Source organism: Trachurus japonicus, chromosome 18 (assembly GCF_045865225.1).
Source record: "Trachurus japonicus isolate A0001 chromosome 18, Traja_1.0".
NCBI classification, from domain to species: domain Eukaryota; kingdom Metazoa; phylum Chordata; class Actinopteri; order Carangiformes; family Carangidae; genus Trachurus; species Trachurus japonicus.
The window spans coordinates 6,232,089-6,259,521 of NC_140924.1; the positions used below are offsets into that span (position 1 = coordinate 6,232,089).

Genomic DNA, 27,433 nt, shown 5'->3' on the forward strand with positions numbered 1-27,433 from the left:
GCACAGTCGAAAGGATGGTGTCTATCAGCTGGTCATGGGAGTGAGGCATGATACGTAAAAAAAAAAGAAAAAAAAAGTTGGCGTATCCCTTTAATATCTGACAACACAGGAACATAGACACGGTAAGATAACGTGGTCGCTGTCTGCAGCGCTCTGTTTACTATGGCACGTACACGCCTTCCTTCAATGTTCAAAAATGATTTGACTAATGTAGTGTAACAATGGTTTAATCCTGGTTGATTTAATACGTTTTTTTTCCTCTTCCCTGTTGTGTTTGTTTTGTTTTCTACTCATATTATCTTTATTATTCAATGTTTAATTTAATGTTATTCATGATTCTTATCTCTGAATCATGATGTCTGCTCTTGTTAAATTTTGGACACAGATATTTGCTTGACTAGTTTTTAAAAGCATTTGTTTAACATAAAGGGAAAAAAAAAAAAAAACACGCATTCCTGACCCTGAGGACCCCTATAGCTGGACCCCAGGCTGCCCACAGTGCCTGCACTAATCTCTATTCTCTGCCTCACATTAACACACACACACACACACACACACACACACACACAGAGACTGTTACCGTTACATAAATCAGCATACAGACCAACTACTGCAAATAAAATAATGGTGCATAGCCTAATAATTAAAATAAATAATAAATGCAGATGGGGGGTGCCCATGTTTCATAAACATCTGTAGGCTACTTATGGGTCCCACACATAAAGTATCCGTCAAGTATCTCGACACGGGGCCATGTGTCCTCTTCTTTGGAAATCACACAGTAACGAGCAATAGCCTACTATGTAAAAAAGTAAAAAAAATTTATTAATTTTTTATTTTTTTTAAACTGTAAATATGTAACAAATAAACGAATAGCTGCAAGGCCACATATGTAAAACTGAATGACCGACCGGTTTTGTTGTGAACGGACTGAGTCTGCAGGAGAACATCCAGCAGGTTCCTCTGCCGCTCGATCTCCTGTCTGAAGCCCGAAGCCTCCGCCTCGTAGCCGGCTACGACTCTGTCCACGGCCGCTAAGATTTCCTGGGAGGCGGCGGTGAGTCTCTCGGTAACGAATCCTCTCAGAAACTCGATCGGATACATTTTTTTTTTACTCAAACTCTCCGTTGTTCCCGCCAAATGACTCTCCTTCTTCTAGGTTGTACGGCGGTTATGGGTTTCTGAATCGTCTTTGTTATGGTGCATTCCTCTTCCTCTTCTTCCTCTTCTTACTCCTCTTCTGCTGGGTTTGAATGGCGGCTGGCATCCAGCTTAAATCTGCATTGCCGCCACCTACCGGACTGGACCGTGGTACATTCAATTAGCAGGAAAATAAGGAAAAGAAACAAAACAAGAAATATTGCATTTTTCTTCCAGCTTGGTTACGTGCATAAACAACGTCCGAGTAGAAACCGTAAACACTTTTTTTTTTCTTTTTAAAGGGACAACGAGGAGTTTGTCTTTGGTTGTAAAAAAGTCCCACATTAAAGGGACAACGAGGAGTTTTCACACTACATTTATGAGCCTCCGCGCACCGTGAAATTCTTTGACCGGCGCAAGACAGACTCATGTTTTCATTCATCAAGAATTAAAGTCAGAGGTTCAAAGACGATCACATACCGTCGTAGTTCCGACCATAAACGGCGATTCAGCTGCGTTATTCTCATGACTCGCCACGAAGGAAACGCTGGTCGGCTTGACCAGCATTTCCGCCACCACTAATAATAACAAAATAACGATAGAGACAGAACGATATATTTATCGAAAATGGAGCCATTAACAAGTGTGGGTAACGTAGATTAATCCACATTACGTACTTTTTTATAATCGAATAGAAACTCCTCGTTGTCCCTTTAATGTGGATGAATCTACGCTACCCACACTTGTTAATGTGGCTCCATTTTCGATTTTGTCTCTATCGTTATTTTGTTATTTTAATAGTAGTGGAAGTGCTGGGTGAGCCGACCAGCGTTTCCTTACTTTCGGTTTCGCGGACGCTGCCTGGTGGGTCATGAGAATAACGCAGCCGAATCGCCGTTTATGGTGGGAACTACGACGGTATGTGATCGTCTTCCAACCTCTGACTTTAATTCTTGATGAATGAAAACATTCTTGGCAAGATGTCCGTCTTGCGCCGGTCCAAGAATTTCACGGTGCGCGCGGAGGCTCATGGTAAATGTAGTGTGAAAACACTTAGCTTTCCAAAACTCCTCGTTGTCCCTTTAAAGAAGCTTTATTAATTACCTGTAACTGTATAACAACAATAATTTTATTGCCAGGGATAAAAAACAGAGTACAAAGATTAGTACAAAAATAGAAAAAAATAATACATAAAAATAAATAATACATATAGACTAATGAACATATAGACTAAATGAACTTTATAAACGTTTGTCCACTCACTCATTACAAATTAATAAGTCTGTTATTTTCAAAAACTGTAAAATGTATTAAACCCATCTCCTCACACATTTTTGCTCAACTGACACCAAAGTTGCTAGAGAGCATCTTCAGACTGTCCTCCACAAGCGATCCACACGGATTTATTAAAAATTGAGCCCACAGTGCATGAAAACGTTTGACTGTAAACAGTAATGTAAACATATATACTATCCAATTCTTGATAAATACATTTTCAATCTTCCTGAAAAAAATTGACAATATTTTTGAGTCGTGGTTGATTCTGAAGGCAAATATCAGAATTTTATCTAAAAGATTCTCATGGGAACAACTGCAGTCAATGTAAGAGAGGCATTTTTAAACATCAGATTTTCTCTTATGAAGCAAAACAATTATCGTAACAAATCACCAACATTTCCATGCTGTCAAGATGCAAAAGATCAGATTTTTATTTAGATCACAGAATTTCTGACATTTTGACAATTTTTGAAATCTGCCTTGACAACTGCTGCCCAGACGGTGACTCCTTGAGTTTATTTGAGAAGCCAAATGTTTGGATTTTGGTTGCATTCCTTCTCTGTACCCAGGAAAGGTAGGAGCTGCCGAGTTGTACAAGTCAACAAAATATAAGCAGAAAGAATGTTTCAGAGAACTTGTTTCATACAACACAACGAACAGTAACTCAATAAGGCCATAATGAGCTCAACATCTCTTAAAGGGAAACTTTGTTTTCTTTTTCAACCTGGGCCCTGTTTTCATATGTTTTTCTGTATAGGTGAGTGATGGATAATACTTTTATTGAGGTCGCTGCAGTATTGAGCCGGGCAGGCAGCCTGCAGCCCAGCTAACGCTCTTCAACCGGGCAAGTGGTTCCCGTCAAAGTTCGCCCCATAAAGGTGCATTTTTTCACACAGACAGGCTCAGATAGTTACAATGTGTCCGACAACATACTAGAAAGGAGAAATGAACGTATTAGTCTCTACCTTTAGCACGTCTCTTCTTCTTCTGACTGGCAGTAGTCTTATACCCCTTTCCCACTGGCCAAAAAACCCGTTTAAACCTGCTAACAATCGGCTTTTGGTGGCAGTGGGAAAGGCGCACCGAGCCGCGTCGACGCAAACGACTCGCAATCGCCTCCAATCGGCTCGGCTCCGATCGGCTTGCAGTGGGAACGCCAGACCCGGTAAAACCGCTAATTTACGTGACGACGTTGAACGTTACATGGCGCCACGTCATCGCGCCGGTCGCGTCTCATATCACGTACCAAAACAAAGCTCTGCTCCGCTCTGCTCTCACTCGAGACTGGGATCAAAAGATCAGAGAACACTAACTGAAAACGAAAAAACAAGAAAAGAAACGACAGTGTGTTTAACTGACGTGTTGTGCCGCGGACGAACCGTCATATGGCCGCGGCAGACTCGCTATCCTCCGTGGTCCTGGTGCTCCGCAGGTCAGCCAGAGAGTCTGCCTCGGCCAACAGACCTCCGCGGCGGCGGGCGGCTGTGGCATGACTCGCACCGCGGATGAAAGAGGGGCAACATGGTTGCTCTGTCTGATCCCTCAGCGGGGGGTCAGACTCGGCTCATTTTGGTCAATGGGAAAGGGGCCAAATGCCGATTGTTAGCGGGTCGACCTGCGTTTAAAAAACCTGCGTCAACCCGCTAATTTTAGTGGGAAAACGGCTATAGTTGGGGCTAACAGTTAGCTGTGCTACAAATGGATGCTAACACTCCTGTGGATGCACTGCGCCGTCGCCGTGCCAACCACAGGGTCTGCTGTGAGCACTTTGACTGGGCATGACTACTGTCAGTCAGAAGAAGAAGAGACGTGCTAAAGGTAGAGACTATTACGTTAATTTCTCCTTTCTAGTATGTTGTCGGACACTCATTGTAACTATCTGAACCTGTCTGTGTGAAAAAAATGCACGTTTATAGGGCGAACTTTGACGGGAGCCACTTGCCCGGTTGAAGAGCGTTAGCTGGGCTGCAGGCTGCCTGTCCGTCTCAATACTGGAGCCACCTCAATAAAAGTATTATCCATCACGCACGTATACAGAAAAACATATGAAAACAGGGCCCAGGTTGAAAAAAAAACGAAAATTTCCCTTTAATGCCGCTGATCTCACTGACTGTTTGTGTTCACAGGCCTCCAGGTGGTTATTGCAGCTGTGCCAAGATGTGAATTGTTTGCTCCAAAATCCCAAAATCTGCAAGTCAAAAAACTGCTTGCTCTTCTGTGTGGGTTCTCATGTGCGCCTTGAAATGCTTCTGCCTGTGAAATGTCTCCCCACAAACATCACAACCAAAAGGTTTCTCTCCCGTATGGACTCTCGTGTGGATTGTGAGAGCTCCTTGTTGCGCATACCTTTTCCCACAGACGTCACAAATATATGGCTTATCTTCTGTATGGATACTCATGTGTGTCTTGAGATTTTGGGGCTGCTTAAATCTGTACCCACAAATATTACAACCAAAAGGTTTCTCTCCCGTATGGACTCTCATGTGGATTGTGAGATCTGCTTGTTGTGCATACCTTTTCCCACAGACGATACAAACAAACCCTGTCTCTCCTGTGTGGACTATCCTGATGTGCAAATCCAGTTGTTTCTTTTCGTAAAAGTTCTTCCCACAAACTGTGCAGCTGAACACACTCTCTCCTGTGTGGAGTTTCATGTGCACTTTCAGATCCCACTGTCTCGTGAAACTTCTCCAGCACACATTGCAGCTGAAGGGTTTCTCTTTAGTATGGATCTTGATGTGGTCCTTAAGATGCTCTTTTCGCCCAAATCCTCTCCCACACACACTGCAACCAAATGGTTTCTCTCCTGTATGGGTTCTCATGTGCCTCCTCAAAGCCCAAACCCCCCTTGTGTTAAATGTTTTCCCACACTCTGAGCAGCGTGGAGACTTCTTACCAGTGTTACATTCTTCATCACTAACATGAACAGCTTCACTGTTCAAACCTGACTCAGGTGCTCTGGTTTCTCTCCAGTAGTCATCACTGTCTTCAGTCTCAGAGGACGACCCTGAGACCTTATCATCTGGTTGAAGATCTTCAGGTTGATCTGAGTTCCTGGCTGGTTCACATTCTCCACAGTCGTCTCCATCAGCCTCCATCTGTTCAGCTGAGCTGCTGGATGGAGGCTCTGCCTCAGTTTGTCTTTGATGAAGTTGTAAGAACTGAGGTTCCTCCTCCTCATCCTCCCTCTTCACTTGGACAGGAGTGAAAAGAGCCCAGGTGTTGTCTTCAAGCTCCTCCAGAAGCTGCTCTTCCTGTTCTTCTTTGATGTGTGGACTCTCTGGATCCTCTTGCTCCAGACTGGAGCTCCACTCAGGGGGAGGCTCCTCTTCTCTCCTGTACGGATGCTGAACATCTGCTGGAAGCAATAACACAAACATATAATCACAGGTCACATTGATATCTTCATATTTATTTAAATCTAGATCTTTATATATTTCAGTAATTCTGTTGCTTATTAGTGCCAAAGGGCTAATTCTCCTTGGCACTATTGTTATCCCATGTGTTTGTCCATCTTCTTAATATGTGATGTGATTTAGCAAAATGAGTCAGAGTGACCCAAATTTCAAAATTGAGATTTTGGTATCAGTGGAAAGCGCTTTAAAATGATACCCTAGTGAAAGTCATACATTGGATGGTTTTCAAGATATGGTCATTTGAGTTATGATCTTCCACTCTCTTTTTCCGATTGAAAACCAGAGAAAATTGCGTTTAAACAATATGGAACGTCTCTGAGGAATACCTCACATCCGTGACTCTGGGGTCTGTTCCTGTACCACGTGATTACACACTGTCACAACTTTAATCATTATTTACGTGCCTTTTCTCAATTATCTGGACTTTGGGAGATTGTTTTTGAATGCCAGAGCGGGTCACATATTATCATCTTTGGTGTCAAATTTCCTTTCGAATCCCAGCCCATTCACTTTTGGAAAATCTCTCCAGCTCCTCCAGATTTGAGGCCTCCTGGTATGGACCTTGGTGTTCAGTCCACCACACAGATATGATTCAAGTCAGAGCTTTGTGCAGGATGGTCACTAACATTCATTTTGTTCTTCTGGAGGTAGTTATTCACGAGCAGTGACGTTTACTGTCATGTTGGAAGAGACAGAAACAACCCAGACCCAATATTACTGACTGCTTAAGGTTCTCTTTCAAAATCTTCACATATTCCTCTTTCCTCATGATTCCTTCCACCTTGACGAGGTTCCCAGTTCCAGACGCACTGAAGCATCCCCACAGCACAATACTGCCACCACCAGGTGCGGGCGGGTAAGTCTGGGTTAGTCGCCTGTCCCTTTTTTCTCCAAACATAAGCAATGTTTCTATGGGGCCAAAGAGTTATAGTTTCATCTATCTGATCTGACCAAAGGACATGCTTCCGGTATGCATTATCTTTCTCCTGGTTGTCCTTAGCATACTTCAGCCTGGCTTGAAGGTGCCTCTTCTTCAGAAGTGGAGTTTTTCTTGGTCTGCAACCTTGCAGTCTATTCCTGTGCAGAGCTCTAATGATTGTGAAAGTAAGGGAGAGGCGACCAACCCAAAGAACACCGTCCCCACAGTGAAACGTGGTGGTGGGAGTATTGCTGTGGGGGATGTTGGGAATCTCATCAAGGTAGAAGGAATCATGAGCAAAGAAGAATATGTGAAGATTTTGAAAGAAAACCTTGTGCCTGGCGATTCTTTCCGTTGAGGACATCGAGGATATCTACATATTCGGAACCATGATAACATGTTATCTGCTGACTGGATTAGGCATTGCGGCAATGCCGTGACAGCAGTCCAAAGCCCCATGAAGCTGCCTGACATGATTGATGGAGTGGGCAGAGCTGTTACTTAGCGCTCAGACTTTGGTTATAAACCGCAACATGGAAAACATCTTGGAGAAGATTCCGGCTTTGCAAAGGCGAATGGATCGATTTGGAGACCAGAATGGACAAACAGAGTAAGTTGAGTCTATTGAAACGCGACTACTCGCCCTAACCCAAACAATCATAATCTAAATCTGCATTCTGGCCCCCCGCGGCACCAGCCTCATAACTCCTCCAGGAGATCGCTGCAGTGCAGTGAGATGCTCTCTGTATTCCTATTCCTCCCTCCCTTCCTTCACGGACACCTGCTGATTGTTGACTCTGGCAACCTGCTGTGTTATCGCGATGACATCCTGACTCTCCAGGCTTATGTGTACACACATGCATCCATGGACACATGCACAGATGCAACACACCCCCCTACCCCACCATCCCACGCCTTCGCCACTTTCAACCCCCAGTGCGACTAGCGGGGTCCGCGGGCTGCGCTGAAGATGGCTGCGGCTGTCTGTCTGTCTGAGCGGGAACCTCCACCCCTTCCCCCCTCCCCCGGTGCAAGTTGTTTTCGAGTTGTAAAGTGTGTTCATATGTGACATTTTTTGTCCTTCCCTCTCCTCTTGTTTCTCCCCTTTTCCTCCCCCCTCTTACCGCCCAGTCATCCTGCTATGTCCGTCTTATTGTTGCACTGTAACTGCAGCCAGAGTCAGAGCAAGGTGCCCGCTCCATTATGGCCGACTGTGAGCTACGCCTGCGTGTAGTCCGATCCACTCCCTTGGAAGTCCCTATACCCCTAGAGCACTGGAATAAGAGAGTAACGACACGCATTGGTCTAATGGAAGCGCCTCCTGATGGCGGAATATGGGTTTTGCAAAAGCGCCCAAGAACTGACATCTCTGCATTGTTGGTGAATGAGCAAGTGCGGTATTTTCAATAATTTAGGGACATTTCTAGATCACCCACGTTAATACCATCATTCAGTCCCTCCAGGAATTCGCGATGTTGCGATCGCAACAATTAACGCAAATTCAGCCAATCCCCGCGAATTTTTGCGATCTTGCAATTTTGTACAATCACCGCAACTTTTCCGCAAATTGGACCAATTGTCGGTTCTTTCCACGAGTTACACAGCAGAGAGTGCGAGTCTGGACGGAGCGGTGGTTGAAAGTGAGTCCATGGAGGAACAGCGTGGCTGGACTGACGGCAAGAAACTTGATACAACGTGCACAAAGTGATAAGTAAAGGAACACAAGCTGAGTTGAACGTGTTGAGTGTGTGAGTTGTCCTGGTTGACCACCCGAGGCTGTGTCCCCCGCAGCACTCACCGAGGGGGAATCCAGTGAGTGCGCCACTGCAGGGCCGGAGCGGAGCAGCCGGCGGCCAGGTGCCCCTTCCCCCATCCTATGGCCCTGGCCCTGGACTTGAGTAGCCACCCTCCCCTTTTAATTCAAAGACTGGACTGTTTTAATAAAACAGTTCTTTTACCACGATTTTTAAACAGACATTTTAATTAAGTAAAACAACTTTCAACTCTATATAATTTTCCTGTGCCTTTCTTAACAAGTGGAAAATTGCTGGTATAACATGACATCACATTAATTTGTGACATTTCAAAATTTTCAATTTTCCTTTGATTTTTAATTATTCAGAACAAAACTGCAACTTTTTTTTGCAACTTTCGCTGTCTCCCGCAATTTAATCGCAACAAAAGGGCTTAAAACATCGCAACATGCACCGCAATTTTTTCAAAATGTGGCCGCAAATTCAGGCATTTTAGGCCGCAACAATCACAAAAAAAGCCCGCGAAATCCTGGAGGGACTGATCATTGAGGACCCCTTACAGTTAAACCTTAAAGGGACAACGAGGAGTTTTGGAAAGCGAAGTGTTCTCATACTACATTTACCATGAGACTCCGCGCGCACCGTGAAATTCTTGGACCGGCGCAAGACGGACGTCTTGTCAAGAATGTTTTCATTCATCAACAATGAAAGTCAGAGGTTGGAAGACGATCAGATACCGTCGTAGTTCCGACCATAAACGGCGATTCAGCGGCGTTATTCTCATGACCCGCCGGGCAGCGTCCGCAAAACCGAAAGTAAGGAAACACTGGTCGGCTCGCCCAGCGTTTCCGCCACTAATTAAAATAACAAAATAACGACTGAGACAAAACGATATATTTATCAAAAATGGAGCCGTTAACAAGGCTGGGTAGCGTAGATTCATCCACATTAACGTGAGACTTTTTTATAACCATATAGAAACTCCTCGTTGTCCCTTTAACGCATAGGCTAGTAAAAAAAAAACAGTTTTCTACATGAATGTTTCAATCTACATTTTATAATAAACTAATTATAAGTGTAATTTGATATGACCAAGACACCTAAAAACAAAAACACGGCCGTTTTCATCAATTTACAAGCAAGTGGGCAACACACATACTACATTGGAGTGAATGGGTTTTCTGGGCGCTTTTGCAATACCCATATCCTGCCACTCGGGGCGCACGGGAGTCAATGGTGGTGTCGTTATTCTCTTATTCCAGTGCTCTACCTACGCCCTCCTTTAACCAGGAACTTGTAGTATATTATACACTTTAATCTTTTTGCTTTAATATCTTGTATTATCACCATGTATTATGTTCTTCTTTTTATGTGTGCCCCTCTTTTGGAATTGAAGGAAAGTGTGAATTGGTGTTTTACTTCACGGACATGTTTTGCTTAGAAGTAAACGAATCGAAGGTAGATGTTATAAAAAAGAAAGATGCACATACATTTATAGATATATATAAAGCTGTTGTATTAGATGTTTAGTAACAGTAATAGATTAGATAATAAGTGGCTCTTGTGAAATGTACCCTAGGAGAATGTCTTTCCTGTTGTTCACATTTTTCCTGTGAGAGCCTTGCTTAAGTTTATGTTAGCCTCGTCCAGAGTATGAATGCAAGGTCGTAAAACTCTATAGGCTGGATCCTGTCTCATGTTCATAGACGCAAAACATGAACTGCGTATGATAAACACTTACAGAATTGTTTAGATTAACAGAGACAGGAATTGTTCATGTTATGCAATGTTGAACACTTAATGCCTATTATGGTAAGATCATGGTGTTGAGCCATTGAGAGGAAGATCTCACTTTGGCACCAGGGATGCTTCAGGATTCGGCATTTTTTGTACACTGTTCTTCTACTTGTTAATAAACTTCTTTTTGAACACAAGTGAAGACGTGTTGGCGGTGATCCCTTCTTTTCATCAACACATCAATATACCACAAACTCCTGCTGTGGCAATGCGCTTATGTATCATGTGTCCTCTTCTTTGGAAATAAAACTATGGCCACCACCAGTAATGAGCAATCCTATAGTGTAAAACATGTAAATAATAACTGTAAATATGTAAATAACAAATAAACGAATAGTTGTGTGACACCACAGATTTAAAACTGAATCACCAACCAGTTTTGTTGAATCTTTACATATTATGGGGGGGAGGTAGCCTATTTTGTATCGGATTTTAACCTCTCCTGCACTTACTATTCTTGTTTCATTTCTGTTTTTGTAATTGTCCTTGATTTTTATGGTGCAAAATAAATAAATACACGTAGGCTATTCTGTGGGGAAAAAGTAGGCTACTGTAGCACATTTTGATAATTTACCCAGGTCCTTTCAAAACTGTAGGGGGAACAGCGAATCGAAATTTGGTATGGTAGATACAGATAATGATTAGCAAAGGATAACAGTGCCTCGAAGAGATACATTATTTATTGGTTGGTCGAGGTTCATGGATGTAAAACTGAATCACCAACCTGTTTTGTTGAGAACGACTCGAGGCTGCAGGAGAACATCCAACATGTTCCTCTGCCGCTCGATCTCCTGTCTGAAGCCCGAAGCCTCCGCCTCGTAGCCGGCTACGACTCTGTCCACGGCCGCTAAGATTTCCTGGGAGGCGGCGGTGAGTCTCTCGGTAACGAATCCTCTCAGAAACTCCACCTCAGACATTTTACTCAAACTCTCGGTTGCTTTATCCGCTGCGATTCTAATCATCCTCAGTGAAAACAAACAATAGTGGAAGTTAACTCCTCGGATTCCGGTTTGGAGCATAAATGTCGTCCGAGTAGGAACAAAGTGTTTTATATTAAAAAAAAATAAATAAAAAGAAAAGGTTCCTTTTTCTTATTTCTTCACAATACATGAAGCGTTAATGGCATTAAATGAATGAAAAAAGTGCTATTTCTGTTTTTAACTATGTCCACATTTCTTTAAACAAAGGAGTTAAAAAGTAAAAACGAATGAAATTGTAGAAAGAGTTTAGAAAGTTGAAAAAAAAAAAGTTCAAAAATGTATCCCCAATAAATACACATAGTTACATTCATTTTTGTTAAATAATATATATTTTAAAAATAATAATAGCCTAAATTTTATTTGTAAAGCACTTTTCATAAAGTAATCTCAAAGTGCTACAGAAACCAGAAACAAAATAAACAGAAGACTAAGAGAAAAATCAGACACGATTAAAATCAGCAGAAGATAAAACAGCTAAAGGAGGAGATTAAAGTGCAGAGAGAGAATAAAAACATCTAGGAACGACCTAGGAAAGCCTCTCTGAACAGAAAAGTTGTAAGCCCTTTTTTTAAAGGTAACAACAGACTAAATATTTAAATATAATTTCCATTGACAAAGTTCTGATCAAACGCTCATCAGCTGAACAATTTTAGTTTTTAATCATTGTCATTGTTACAGTAACAGACAACAGCCACAAGGGGGCGCCACCCACACAGAGCATCATGCATGAACAATTGAAAGAATACACAAATTAGACAACAGATTGTTTTCTCTGAAGAGCAATAGGGGTTTTAATCTTATAAAGTTACCCTCTATATGGTGGCTGTTCAAGGACAAAATTCATGAAGCTGTACCTAAGGGTTTCATGTTTCAAAGTTTTCTCTTTTTAACAGTGACGTCAGCTCATCAAGAATTTAACTGCAGCCACAATGTGAGATCTATTTGAAATGTGTAGTGTAATCCAACATGACACGGTTTTTACCTGAAGTTCATAACTAAATGTGATGTTTCAAAGGGATAGTTCAACATTTTGGCAAATTGGCCCATTGCCATAATCGCTACAGTCATAGCAGTAGGTTTGTTACCTTTAATTGTCGGTGCAAGCTATTTTTTAGAACGGCAGAGCAGAGCCGCGAGCTGCTCAGAGCTACGCTGCGGAGGCTCATTATGGGATTTCTTGGTTTCCCTCATCAAACTCATCAAATACACAATCCAACAACTCCACAACGCTCTGGTGGACAAGTTGTGAGCTGCACATTCACCACGCTATGAGATAATAACACAACGTTACCACACAGAGTTGTTTTAGAGGGAAATTCATGCAAAACCGCTGATGCACGTTGCCTTCAGGGACAGTTTTTCATCAACAGTCTCTGTATTTCCCTCTAAAACAACTCTGTCTGGTAACGTTGTGTTATTATCTCATAGTGTGGTGAATGTGCAGGTCACAACTTGTCCACCAGAGCGTTGTGGAGTTGTTGGATTGTGTATTGGATGAGTTTGATGAGGGAAACCAACAAAGAAATCCCATAATGAGCCTCCGTAGCGTAGCTCTGAGCAGCTCACGGCTCTGCTCCGCCGTTCTAAAAAATATAGTTTGCACCGACAATTAAAGGTAAAACGAACCTACTGCTATGACTATAGGGATTATGGCAATGGGCACAATTTGCCCAAATGTTGACCTATCCCTTTAACTTTGCTGCTGAGGGGCGGGGAATAAAACAACCTGCAGAAGTTCAACATTCATCCTCTTCCATGTTTCTCCTTCCTTCGAGCTCTCTTTCTATTTTCACCGGCATGCTGGACTTTCTGGGTTTCTTCTTTGGCGTGGTGGCTTCGCCGAGCAGCTGTTGACGACGATGCTCTGTTTGCTCCGCCTCGGGAACGACCAAGGGGATAAGGAAAGGAGGAGGAGGAGGAGGAGGAGGAGGAGGAGGAGGTGTGATCTGGGGTTGCAGATCAGACCTGTAGGTGGAGTCGCTCTGGTTCTGGTTCTGGTTCTGGTTCTGGTTTGGAGAAGCAGGAGGCGAGTCAACTTGTGCGAGTGGGTTTTGCCGGCCGCCATTTTGGGGATTTGTATGATGATTATTATTCAACCCATTCCTAAGAGTGTGTATGTGCGCTAAGGTGTTGTGTGTATCATCATCATCATCATCATCATAATCCTGTTGCCAGAGTGTGTTTGTGTTTCTGTGGATCTCTTTCTCCCGTTTGTGTGGGTCAGAGTGTGTGTTTCTGTGCGTGTGTGCGTGTGCATGTGCGTGGTCCCGTCCGGCCCCGGTGTGCAAACGGGGGTTTGGGTTGGCGCTGTGGCGGTTGCGGCTTCGCAGCGAGCTGAAGACCATGGTGCAGCCGGCCACCGTGCAGCGGTGTTTGATCTTCAGGTGAACCGCGTTGTAGTGGATCTTCAGCGTTCCTGCACCAACAAGAAGGAAAAATGACATCCTTGTTAAAAAGTTGGTGCCAAACCGACCTGAACCGACCCAACACAGCACAGCAACTACTTCATTGGCTGGGAAATATGAGGTGGTTGAAAGCTCCCAGATAAACCTGCTGGAGCTCCAAGACACAAGATCAACAGTGGATACCAATGAAAATGTATACACAAAAATATGAGCTCTTGAATTGAACCCGGTGGCCCCCCAGGACAGGAGCATGTATGAGACATATTGAAAAGTGAAAAGGACCTCAACAACTCTGCCGGCCCTATTCCCTTTGTAGCCTTGCCAAAAGCTAAGTGTTGCAAAGCAGTTTCATTGGGAGGAATTTGATTGTCAGGTGTACCTAAAGAAATAAGTTCAAGGGTGAAGGATAGAAGTTTAAAAGACGTATACCCCTTTCCCACTGGTCAAAAAACCAGTTTAAACCCGCTAACAATCGGCTTTTGGTGGCAGTGGGAAAGGCGCACCGAGCCGCGTTGAGCAAACGACTCGGCAAGCGACGCGGGTTAAAATGGCCTTTAATCGGCTCGGCTCCAATCGGCTTGCAGTGGGAACGCCAGACCCGCGTCAACCCGCTAATTTACGTGATGACGCTGAGCGTTACGTGACGCCACGTCATAGCGCCGGTCGCGTCTCATATCACGTACCAAAACAAAGCTCTGCTCCGCTCTGCTCTCATCCGAGACTGGGACTAAAAGATCAAACAACACTGACCAGGGGCAGTGCGTGGCGCAGTGGGTAGAGCGGCCGCCCCATGTAGAGGCTACAGTCCTCGCCGCAGGCGTCCCCGGTTCGAATCCCGCGTCGGGCAGACCTTTCCTGCGTGTCATTCCCCCTCTCTCTGCCTCCCCATTTCCTGTCTATCTCTACTGTCATCACTATCAAATAAAGGCAAAAAGCCAAAAAATATACTTTAAAAAAAAAAAAAAAAACAACACTGACCAAAAACGATTGAAAAAAAAGAAGCGACAGTCTGTTTAACTGACGTGTTGTGCCGCGGACGTCCGTCATGGCAGCTGCGGCAGACTCGCTGTCCTCCGCGGTCCTGGTGCTCCAGGTCAGCCAGCCAGAGAGTCTGCCTTGGCGGAGGGACACTCCACGGCGGGCGGCTGTGGCATGACAGTGTTTGTACTGCCCTCGCAGTGAGTGTGGCTACGCAAAGCTAGACAGTCAGTTAACGAACGGATAGAATCTCTCCAAAAACCACGAGGCTTAATCCTTTCTCGTCCTTTATTGAAGTCCTCTATTTTCCATCACCATTTTCGTAAAAAGATAAACATTTTCCAAGGCTCTCGCGTCCAACAATATGCCTCAGCAGTCTCTTTAGCTGTCTGTGCTCTTTCTTTTACACCTTTCTGCATGTGAACTGAGCATGCAACAAAAAACCTAGCATAGCTGCACCTGACGAGGCGAGCGCTCACTCTGACGCGGTTTACCTGAACCAAGGAGAAGACCACTCACTCTGACGTGGTTTCTTTGAACCAAAACACATACACCTTTTTTAGACCTGCTTAATTATCAAATTATGAACTTTAACTCAACATTTTAACGTTTTAACCCTCAAAGACAGTACACTCCCCGCTTGATATGATTACATTATATCACTCCAGATACACACGAATTTAAAGGGGAATGTCTTCTGGAAACAATACACATTAAGTCTCTGAAAGAAGGACTACGATCTCTGAGACCGGCCTTAAGAACACCTTATCTGTCCCATCCTTCACAATCCGCACCTCTACTTTGCGAACTCTGTTGTCACTGCTTGGGAAAGTCTTAACAACCATTCCCATTGGCCACTCATTCCTGTGGGCTTGGCTGTCTTTCAGCAAGACAACATCTCCTTCTTTGACATTCGGTTTGTCTTTTGTCCACTTCCTGCGGCTCTGTAGCGTAGACAGATACTCTCCCTTCCATCTCTTCCAAAACGTGTCAGCAAGACACTGGACTTGCTTCCACTGCTTGCCATACAACTGAGCTGAGTCAAAGTTTCCACAAGGGGCTGAAACTGCGCTCAGCTTTTGAGTAAGGAGCATCGCTGGGGTGAGCACCATAGGCATATCTGGGTCGGTGGATATGGTCACGAGAGGTCTCGCGTTCATGATTGCCATGACTTCCGCCATGAAAGTGCTTAGGACTTTGTGTGTGAGGCGTGTCGGTCCCGACTGAAGTAACATTGCATCCAGGATGCGCCTGGAAACTCCGATGAGCCTTTCCCAGGAGCCGCCCATGTGGGAAGCGTGAGGGGGATTAAACACCCAGGAGCAGCCTTTTTCCTGGAGGTACTTCCTGACTGTTGTGTCTTCTGTATTCATATTCAATTCTTTACAAGCTCCCACAAAATTGGTTCCTCTGTCAGACCGCAGAAGTTTGGCTGGACCACGAACCGCAAAAAACCTCCGGAGAGCGTTGATAAAGCTGTCTGTTGACATGGCTTCTATCAGCTCGATATGCACTGCTCTAGTTGACATGCACGTAAACAACACAGCCCAGCGTTTGCTGTCTGCATATCCTCCTCTTGTCCGACGTGTCATGACAGACCACGGCCCAAAGACATCGAGGCCGACAGTGGTGAACGGAGGCTCAGGAGTGAGTCGGTCGGCCGGAAGGTCAGCCATCTTCTGCTCCTCCAACCTTCCTCGCAGTCGGCGGCAGGTAACACACTTGTAAATGACAGAAGACACCAGACGCTTGCTCCCAATTATCCAGTATCCAGCTGATCTGATGGCTCCTTCTGTAATGTGTCGCCCTTGGTGAGCTACTTGTTCGTGAAAGTGTCTCACAAGTAGTGTAGCAATGTGATGTGTGTGTGGGATGATCAGTGGGTGTTTTTCTTCTCTTGTCAGATCAGCACAAGAAAGACGACCTCCGACACGAAGCAGACCATCTTCATCCACAATCGGATTGAGCTTTTTGAGTGTGCTTTGCTTGGGAAAGGTTTGTCCACCTTCAAAACATTTAAATTCCTCCTTAAAGGAACTGTGTTGCACAGCGCGGATGATCACGGCTTTGGCTTTCCCAAGCTCACATATGCTGGATGCATCTCCAAAACACTTCCAACCTTTCTTTTCAGCCTTGTCTGACTTTCCTTTGAAGGATGCCGCAACGTGAATGAGTTTGGCTATGGTGTGATAGAGTGTTCTCCAGCTTGAACATCGCTCGAAGTGTTGGGAGCCCAACTGAGACTCTGATGCCTTGGTTGCCAGGGTAGTTGCCTCCGGACGAATCTCATCATCTGCTTCAGGCTCAATAAGGGCGAAGATATTTGATCCGGATATCTCCGCTGCGTTGTCCTTATAGAGAAAAGCTGGACCTGACAACCAGCTGCTGTGTTGGAGTTGGCATGCTGGCATAAACCTGGTCGCATAATCAGCGGGATTCAGATCTGTGGGCACATAGTACCACTGGTTGGGGTGTGTAGATCGTCTGATCCGAGTTACCCGGTTGGAAACATAGAGGTAAAACCTTCTTGTAGAGTTATGAATGTAGCCAAGGACTATCTTACTGTCGGTGAAGAACTTCACAGTGGCTATCTCGATGTCCATCTCATCGCTGATCAACTCGTATAGCTCAACAGCCAGCACTGCTGCACAGAGCTCCAAACGCGGGATGGTGTGAGCAGGGCGAGGAGCTAATTTTGACTTCCCCATGACAAATCCGACATGATACTGTCCCTCAGTGTCTGCAGCTCTCAGGTAGGCCACTGCTCCTATCGCTACTGTGGAAGCATCTGAGAAGATACACAGTTCTTTTGTCTGTGTTGAGGACAGTGAAACTGGTATGTAGCACCTCTTTATATGCAAGTCTTCCAGAGCCTTTAAAGAGTCTCTCCATGAGTTCCATTCTGTCTCCTTTCGTGGGAGGAGAGGAGCATCCCACTCACTCTGTTCAGATGACAACTCCCGCAGAAGTGCTTTCCCTTGCATTGTAATAGGAGCAACAAAGCCCAAAGGGTCGTACAAACTGTTAACTGTTGACAACACACCTCTCCGTGTGTACGGCTTTTCTTCAGAGGACACCAGGTAAGTAAAGCTGTCTGTTTCCAAATTCCAGGAGAGACCCAGACTCCTCTGAAGGGGGAGAGGATCCACTCCGAGGTCCAGATCCTTCAGATCTTTGGCACGGTCCTCTACTGGAAACGCTTCCATTACCTGACTACTGTTTGACGCCACTTTGTGTAGTCGCAGGTTGGATTCTGCCAACATTTCTCTGGTTCGTGAGAGAAGATCTATTGCCTCTTCAGGTGTGGCGACTGAGGTGAGACCGTCGTCTACGTAAAACTGCCTCTCGACGAACTGTCTTGCATCCGAACCATGTTCTTGTTCACCTTTTTGTGCTGCTCGTCTCATGCAGTAGATGGCCACAGAAGGTGAAGGGCTGTTTCCAAAAACATGGACCTTCATCCTGTACTCGGTCACATTCTTGCTTATGTCATTATCCTCATACCAGAGGTACCGAAGATAATCCCTGTCCTCTTCTCGGACGACAAAACAATAAAACATTTGCTCCACGTCTGCTGTAAGAGCGATGGGTTCTTTACGGAACCGCAAAAGAACTCCCAGCAGAGTGTTATTCAAGTCCGGTCCACTAAGGAGGACATCATTGAGTGAGGTTCCATCACATTCAGCACTCGAGTCGAAAACAACACGTATCTGGTTGGGTTTCTTCGGGTGATACACACCAAAGGTTGGCAAATACCAGTACTCTTTCCCTTTGTCCAAAGATGGAGCAACCTCAGCTTGGTCGCTGTCCAACATCTTCTGCATGAACTTGATATAATGTTCTCTCATTTCTGGCTTTTTCTCCAGGGTTCTCCGAAGTGAGCAGAGGCGTTTCAAGGCTTGCTCCTTGTTGCTTGGAAGGCGTCGTCTAGGAACCCGAAAAGGTAAAGGAGCCACCCAGCTGTTCTCCTCATTTTGGTAGACTTCAGAATCCATGAGAGCTAGAAAGGCTTTGTCTTCAATGGACAGTGCTAGTCTATTGTCATCCTTTGACCTGTCAAACACAGAACACCCTAGGTTGTCTGTACTCTCATGGAGACTTGTGTTCGTGTCGCATGCAGGGAAGGTTGCACTGTGATGCTGGGTCATACCACCATAGTCTTCCTTCACGTGGATGCTGTTTGGACATGGCCTAAGGAAGGATACGCGGCCGTTGTTCAGGACATTTGTTTTGTAAACATTCACCTCAGATGGCTTATGAACTGTGCCCAAGCACACATCTCCCACAATGACCCAGCCTAGGTCTAACCGCTGTGCATAAGGTGCGTTGTGGAGCCCATTGATTTGCTCACGTACTTTGTGCACCCTTAGGATGTCCCTTCCTAAGAGCAGAAGGATTGGTGCGTCTTGGTCCACAGGTGGAATTTTACCCGCAACTGACCGTAGGTGAGGGTGGTGGTGTGCAACCTCCGGGGAGGGGATTTCTGTCCTATCGTCTGGCACCATGTCGCACTCTATCAAGGGGGGTAAGGCAAGCTTTACTTTCCCATCCATGGACTCAATGGTGAAATTAGCAGCTCTTCTACCAGAAGTCTCTAATTTCCCCGCACAGGTTTTCAGGGTGTAAGGGGCGGAGCTAGTCTTCACTTCAAAAAGACTGAAAAACTCTGTCTTGGCGAGAGACTTATTGCTTTGTTCGTCTAACACCGCATACATCTTGATTGCCTTCTCCTTTTTCCCTTCAGGATATGCTTTCACCAAACAGATCTTGGAACAAGACCTTGCACTGTCTGCACTTCCACAAACCTCCGTACATTTGGAGGTGACTGAAGATGGTGGGCTTTCATTTTGCTCCCCGCTTTCATCTCTGTCGTCCACCGCACTCTGTGTGGTCAGAAGAGGGGGACCCGGGTGCAGAGCTGCGATGTGTTTGTCACTGTTACACTCAAAACACTTGACAGTCATTTTACAATCTTTTGCCATGTGTTGAGTAGACCCACAGCATCTGTAACAGATGTGATTCTCTCTGAGGTATGATTTGCGCTCTTCTAGAGTTTTGTTTCTAAAGAGCTTGCACTTTTTCAGGGGGTGGGGCTTTCTATGTATTGGACACTGACGATCCGGTTCTTCCATTTTCTTAAGCGCAGAACTGGCTTGAGTACCTGATGACTCTGCAGGGATGTCAGTTTTATGTACAGCCACAGATCCTTTTCCACTGTACCTTGTAGGCTTTTCGATCCTTGAAGTGACATGACTGCTGTTGGAGGTTATAGTGAAGCTTGGATCGTTTTTTATCTTTGCCTGTTGTTCAACGAACCTTGAGAAGACAGAGAAGGGAGGAAAAGCCACTCTGTAATCCTCCTTGTACTTGCTTCCAAAGCTGATCCATTTTTCTTGGAGGTTATAAGGGAGCTTTTCCACTATTTGTTTTACCCCACGAGCTGTATCCAAATATGAGAGCCCAGACAGTGCACCATCTTGCTTAGCGCACTCCAGTTCACGGAGAATGTCACTTAGCTCTCTCAGCTTAACAGTGTCTCTATTGGTTAGCCTTGGAAAGTTCTCAATCTTTTTTAGCAGTGCGTCTTCGATGACCTCGGGAGTCCCATAACACTCTTCGAGACGTTGCCAAACCATAGCAGCGCCTGCAGTGGGATTGAGGACGTGCACTGCACGGATTCTCTTAGCCTGCTCCGATGATTCAGCTCCCAGCCATTTGGTTAACAGGTCTAGTTCTTCTCTGGCTGAAAGATTCAAATCTTTCGTGGAACTCAGAAAAGAAGCCTTCCATGACCAATAATTTTCTGGTTTGTCATCAAATTGCAAAAGACCAGCACTAACCATCTCTCTCCTAATGAGATATCTCGCGAAGTCTTGTGTGCCCTTAGACTCAGGTAAGTACTCTCTTTCATGGTTAGCTGCGTGCTGAGTACCATAAGGGTAAGTGTCAAACAGACCTACATTTCTTATTGGCTCTTTTTTCACATCTCTGTAGACTGACTGTGTGTTTCTTTGGATGTCATGAAAAACTCTATGCTTAGTGTCCAGTGTTTCCTGTTTATCCATTTTTCTTTCATGTGTCTCCACGACTACAGGTTCCAAAGGCTGTTCCTGAATGAACATGTCAGAATGTTGCTGGACGTACTCACAAGTACGTTGAACTGTACTGAGGGGATCTTCTTCGACATCTGGAAGCTGGCTGCGCCTCCCGCTTCCAACCTCTGCCTCCTGAAAGGCTGTAGCCTCAGCTTCAGCTGCAGCAGCAGCTCTTTGACACTGTAGGAGATGGAGATCAGCGTCGAAGCTAGCCTTTTGCTTCAGCATGTTTGCTTCCAGTTCAGCTTTCCGTCTCATCGTCTCAGCCTCTCGTTCAGCGAAAGCTAATTCAGCCTTCGCAGCTTTCGCCTTAGCGTAGACTTTTGTGGCTGAAGAGGATGTTGATGAGTATCTAGTGGATGTTTTGGATGACTGGGACTTAGCATCACGTGGTTGATGAGTCATCTTCTTCTTTGTTGCTTGATCTACAACCTCTGTTTGCTGTTCTCCACTAGCTTCTTCTAGCAGTGTAATGGTATCTTCTTTAAGATAATTTTTTCCTGAGCGTAGACTCATGTTTGCTGAATATTGTGTTTTAATGCTTGAGCCCGCCGTGTAGTATCTTTTTACTGTACTGCCCTCGCAGTGAGTGTGGCTACGCAAAGCTAGACAGTCAGTTAACGAATGGATAGAATCTCTCCAAAAACCACGAGGCTTAATCCTTTCTCGTCCTTTATTGAAGTCCTCTATTTTCCATCACCATTTTCGTAAAAAGATAAACATTTTCCAAGGCTCTCGCGTCCAACAATATGCCTCAGCAGTCTCTTTAGCTGTCTGTGCTCTTTCTTTTACACCTTTCTGCATGTGAACTGAGCATGCAACAAAAAACCTAGCATAGCTGCACCTGACGAGGCGAGCGCTCACTCTGACGCGGTTTACCTGAACCAAGGAGAAGACCACTCACTCTGACGTGGTTTCTTTGAACCAAAACACATACACCTTTTTTAGACCTGCTTAATTATCAAATTATGAACTTTAACTCAACATTTTAACGTTTTAACCCTCAAAGACAGTACAGTGTTTCTTGCACCGCGAACGAGAGTGGGGCGACTGGTTTATGCTCTGTCTGAGCATTCAGTGGCTCATTTTGGTCAATGGGAAAGGGGCCAAATGCCGATTGTTAGTGGGTCGACCCGCGTTTACAAAACCCGCGTCGGCCCGCTAATTTTAGTGGGAAAACGGCTATAGAAACACCTCAATGGAGGGCCTCTAATTGAACTTTCCTAGGACACAAGATCAGTTGATGACATTAAATTCAATTCATTGGAACCTAAAGGAACATGATCAGTAGTGGGCCCAGAATTGAACCCTGAGGAACCCACAAGATAAGTAGAAGACTTCATCACACATAGACTTTTAAATATTCATATTTCTATTTCAGGACTTAACCACCAGTCAAGTAAGACTATAATATGGTGGACAGACTCTAGAAGACGTTGACCAGTCACACTCTCACCTTTGTCGTAGAAGCTTTTTCCACAAACGCCGCAGCAGACCCTCCCCTTCCGACCTCCCGAGGGCGACGGAGAAGGCAGGGAGCAGGGTGAGGGTGGGAGAGGATGAAGGGAGGAAGAAGAGGATGACGGCAGCGGATGGAGGGACGAAGAGAAGGAGGAGGAGGAAGGAAGCGGACAGAGGAAGGAGGAGGAGAACGACGGGAGAGGATGAAAAGAAGAGGGGGCGGAGCCTTGCAACTTCTGGTAAATCTTTGGAGGAGAGGAGCGGGAAGAAGAGGAGGAAATCGACGGGTGGAGCGATGAAGACATGGGAATAAACGAAGAGTTCAAAGAAGGAGAGAGCGAAGAGAGAGTGTTCTCCTGTTTGGTGACGACCCCGTGAAGGTCAAACTCGTGGTCGCGGTGGATGCGAGGGCTCAGATGCCATAGCAACCGGGTTGGGTTTGTTGGCTTGTCCGGATCGGCTTTGATTTTTAACGCTGGTTCACCTTTGGAAAGCTGCAACATCGGATCATTATTCTCTTGTTGTGTTGCTCTTCCTCTGTCCGGCCGGTGTTTCTCAGAGAGTTTGGTCCCATTAGGCTTCTGTAGACACGGCGTCGGCCTCGTAGGGGGAGCAAGATCCTGATCAGAGAGAAACAAGGTGGGGAGTTGAGTCAAAGAAAATGATGATGTGTATCAAAAACGTAAAGAACTTTTGAATACAGAATCCTGTGCAAAGGTTTTTGAGAATAACGTGTTTAGAGTCGCATTCATGTTTTGATGTTTTGGCATCAACTAAAGCACATGAGTTCACCCAAAATTGAAATTTCACTCATGATCTCTACTCCCCCTCATGTGGACTAAGGGCTGGGAGAAGTTTCAGAGTCATCCGTGGCTTCTCTGAGTTACAGGGGGTCTCGGCGTAGCAGTGCATGTCCATATAACGGTTGCAAATGGATACCAACTGTCTTCGTAACAAAAAGACACACCAAAAAACATCCAAATACCTCCATGCTGCTGGTATGTAATGTCCGTCTTATATTGAAGCCCCGAAATGTGAAATTGTCCCGAAAAAAATTAAATAAGTCTATATTTCAAGCTTGTTTTGTAGTGGAAGCTCCTCTTCCCAGTTCGTCCAAATTTGACGGGACAATTTCGCATTTCGGGGCTTCAATACAAGACGGACATTACATACGAGCAGCATGGAGGTATTTGGATGTTTTTTGGTGTGTCTTTTTGTTACGAAGACAGTTGGTATCCATTGACAACCGTTATATGGACATGCACTGCTACGCCGAGGCCCCCTGTAACTCAGAGAAGCCACGGAGGACTCTGAAACTTCTCCCAGCCCTTAGTCCACATGAGGGGGAGGAGATAATGAGTGAAATTTGAATTATCCCTTTAATGCAAACTGTACGATCATTACTTTTGAAGGCACCCAGGCTTTACTTTCAGTTTCTTAAACCTCTGCACGGTGCTGTAGGTGGCAGGATGTAAATGCAAACCCGTCATAATGACCTTTGTGGGAGAAGCCAAACACCGGACTGCCGAGCTGGGAAAATGGAAAGGCAGAAGCAGAGACAGTCCGCCCGGAAAGTTTTCAAAATGGTGGACGGGGTCGTTGCGCTCCGGCAAACCGCCTTTCTCCAGGCGGCAGACGCCCGCCGCCAAACACGAATCTCCCACCGACTTCTTGGCCGTCCCCGGCGTTCCTCCTGAGAGGTAGTTGACAGCCGCCAGGCACTGGAGCGTCATCAACTCAACGATCGGGCGGGTTTCACCAAAACGAAGGAACTGTTTGAGGACGAGCAGCTCTTCCTCTGGAGTCACCATGGTCCAGCGGTCCAACACTTTCCCACTGGGCAACTGGAGAAAAGGAACAGCGTTGACCCCAATTTGAGCTTTGGAAAAGGCAAAACTATTCAGCAAGCACTGGATTTGATCAAAATACAAGTTTGGCAAGTTTGCCCTTGGGCATCTATTCCAGTTTTTTGTCATTAAAACATAGGATAACAGTAAAAGAGCTGGTGCTTATTGGTGTTGAATGATGTCACAATGTCTCATAATAATCAGTACAAACCTATAATATATTAAAGCCCCAGTATGTAGGAATTCCCCCCATCTAGCGGTGCGGTTGCATATCTGAACGTATTCTTGATGTTGCATTCACCTGAAATCGGGCAGACGTCAGACAGACAACAGACGCTGCATGTAACAGGATAAACAAGCGTCTATGTAAACAAGTGGTCCGCCAGCACGAGGCAAAACAATACAGGCAACGTGACAACATGTTGTCATGGTGATGTGGTATTGTTTTACCGTCTTTCTCTGGTGGAGTAAAATGACATCCGGTCGGTTTGCCGACGGGTGTCTGCCTGACTGCACCTGAATGCAACACCGGTGCCTCCGTCCTTCCTCACACTACACAGTGGTGACAGTTTTAACAGGCCGTTTCCGTGGTTACCTACGGTCACGATGCAACATGGCCGCCTCGGTTCGGTGCGTCGCCCACTTCTGTATTTGTAACGACTTGTAACAACTCATTCTAAGGAACCAGAAAGCTTTCATTTGTATGCGGCTGTGATTCACCTTCAGTGAAATACGGATTTATGAAAGAATATATAAGTTACATACTGGGGCTTTAAACAAATTTGTTAATTACACTCAGTATCGGATATCACATTATTGGTAACATAGTTACTGTACAAGTGTTAACCTGCAGCATGTAGCCTCTGACATAATCTCCCAAACTCCAGCCCAGTGTGTGGAGGATGTGACTGACCTGAAAGACACAAGAAAGAGTTACACAGTTAATATAATGTACGGCACTACGAATATACTGTGTATACGTATCCTTTAGGATAGATGTGTGTACCTGCTCTGGGGTCAGGATGCTGTAGAGTCGGTCCAACAGTATCTTCAGCCGGACGGGAATGGCCTGAGCTCCGTACAGAACCAGGGAGCTCAGGTCGAACACCAGCCCAGGAAGAGCCACCTCCACTGGGCCGCAGCTGGACGACGACTGGGCCTGGAGCTTCTCCACAGCTGGAGAGAGAAGGGAAGACAATAAATTACTGCTGTAATTCATTGAATATAACATTAAATATATACAATTTAAACCATATTACCCAGGGGGCAAAGCAAAAAAACAGACACAGAGCGTTGTAAAAGGTTTGACACCAGAAATTATATAGGAACTTCAAGGATTAAAACCTGGGTGGACAACCCGGTCAACTAGCTGCTGGAAAGCTACAGGGGGCCAAAACCCCTTTCTGGGGTCATTTTGCTGGCGAAATGATGTAAATGCAAATATTTAGGTACTACAATGGCATAAATAGTCATACAACTATAACATTTGGCAGAGAGTATCTTGACACATAGGGGGAGGCATGAAAATAAGATTCTGGGGTTTGTTGCAACTCGATTTTAAGATATCACCCTCAACATCCCAAAAAAGACCAAAAAAAGCACTGTTCACCTGACAAATTCTCATGAAAATTATTATTTTTCAGCACTTCATGGAGAATATCTATGCCTAACATGTATATAGAAAATGTCCTTAATTCATAAGCTTCCATTTGAGTCCAAGATAGCCTTTCTACTAGCTACTGGAAAGCTACAGGCTGTCTCCAAACAATGCAAAAACTACATGTTAACTGGCATGATCAGAAACCATTCTATTTCTGGTCTCCCCAAAGTGAACAGATAGATAGAGAAGACCGTTGGCCACAGCAAGTGGGGTTTTGGAGATAGAAAGGCTATCTTGGACTCAAATGGAAGCTTATGAATTAAGGAAGTTTTCTATATACATGTTAGGCATAGATATTCTCCATAAAGTGCTGAAAAATAATAATTTTCATGAGAATTTGTCAGGTGAACAGTACTTTTTTTGGTTTTTTTTGGGATGTTGAGGGTGATATCTTAAAATCGAGTTGCAACAAACCCCAGAATCTTTTTTTCATGCCTCCCCCTATGTGTCAAGATTATTTCTGCCAAATGTTATAGTTGTATGACTATTTATGCCATTGTAGTACCTAAATATTTGCATTTACATCATTTTGCCAGCAAAATGACCCATGAAAGGGGTTTTGGCCCCTGTAGCTTTCCAGCAGCTAGTTGACCGGGTTGTCCATCCAGGTTTTAATCCTTTAAGTTCCTACATATCATTTCTGGTGTCAAACCTTTTACAACGCCGTTTTTTTTGCCCCCTGGGTATATGAAGTCTATGTATTGTGAGAAAAATATGAATTATTTACAGTTAAACACGATCGTGGTCACAATGTCGGTGTCAAAGACTCACAAAGTTCTGACACAACCTGTTTGTTATAGAGCAACAGATTTGTTTACCACATATTCCAAACGCCACCTAACAAGACAGGTGTGTGTGTGTGTGTGTGTGTGTGTGTGTGTGTGTGTGTGTGTGTGTGTGTTGTGCAGATGCTCCCTCCAGCTGCTCTCTGTGATGCGATGACAGCGACACCTGACTTCATGTCACCGTAGCGACTCTTCACATCTGCACCATGTTTTGGCTGAAGTGTTGGTGAAGTCCGACACTGTCAAACTGAGTTTTTTTTTATATCTACGGCACCGAACCCACAAAGTCAAAAAGCAGTGGATTTTTATTTTATTTTCTGTGTGTGTGTCTATGTGTGTGCACTGTAAAAACCCCAAATCTTTCCAAGAATATTTGTCTTATTTCTTGTCAAAATGTCTCATTTCTAGTCAAAACTAATCTCTTTCCACTTAAAATAAGACTCATCACCTAAAATTAACTTGTTTTTAGATCATTTTCACTTGTTTCAAACTAATTTTCACTTGAAATAAGTAGAAAAATCTGCCAGTGTAAGCAAGTTTTTGTGCTTGTAATAAGAAAGAAAAACTTGCCCCATTATCACATTATTTCTAGTGAAAATCAGCTTGAAAGAAGTGAAAAGTGTCTAAAAACAAGCTACTTTTTATGTGATGAGTCTTATTTTAAGTAGAATGAGATTAGTTTTGACTAGAAATGAGACATTTTGACAAGAAATAAGACAAATATTCTTGGAAAGATTTTGAGTTTTTGCAGTGTGTGTGTGTGTGTGTGTGTGTGTGTGTGTGTGTGTTACCGTGTGCCACCCAGCCGTGTCCACAGCGATCACATGACCGGAGTTTTCCGGTATTCCCGGGTCTGAAACACCCACAGCTGCAGCCGGACACGGTGCACCTGATGGACTGGTCGACACAGCAGCTCAT

General features: G+C 44.7%; 2 protein-coding genes across 2 annotated transcripts in view; both read right to left on the reverse strand.

Annotated features, from left to right (window-relative positions):
- The window catches only part of LOC146968509 (uncharacterized), a 102,513-nt gene extending 101,369 nt beyond the window's left edge, over nucleotides 1–1,144 (reverse strand). The window contains exon 1 of the mRNA XM_085806328.1: nucleotides 912–1,144. Within this exon, the coding sequence (XP_085662454.1) occupies nucleotides 912–1,104 (193 nt within the window). The 5' untranslated portion in view covers nucleotides 1,105–1,144. The remainder of the gene's footprint in view (nucleotides 1–911) is intronic.
- Nucleotides 1,145–5,608: 4,464 nt separating this feature from the next.
- Nucleotides 5,609–27,433, reverse strand: LOC146968516 (zinc finger protein basonuclin-2). Its single transcript, XM_085759251.1, has 7 exons — nucleotides 27,307–27,433; nucleotides 25,077–25,246; nucleotides 24,918–24,983; nucleotides 23,720–24,067; nucleotides 22,219–22,843; nucleotides 13,546–13,700; nucleotides 5,609–5,776 (listed from the first exon to the last, which is right to left on the reverse strand). Exons 1-7 carry the CDS (start codon nucleotides 27,431–27,433, stop codon nucleotides 5,609–5,611), a joined length of 1,659 nt encoding a protein of 552 aa, XP_085615377.1.

Excerpts from the sequence above, each read along its gene's own strand:
- LOC146968516 (XM_085759251.1), bottom strand. The coding sequence starts at position 27,433 with ATGAGCTGCTGTGTCGACCAGTCCATCAGGTGCACCGTGTCCGGCTGC. Across the intron at positions 24,068-24,917 it reads TCAGAGGCTACATGCTGCAG|TTGCCCAGTGGGAAAGTGTT; the intron begins GTTAACACTTGT and ends CCTTTTCTCCAG. Across the intron at positions 5,777-13,545 it reads CCGGGGCCGGACGGGACCAC|CAGATGTTCAGCATCCGTAC; the intron begins GCACATGCACAC and ends TATTGCTTCCAG.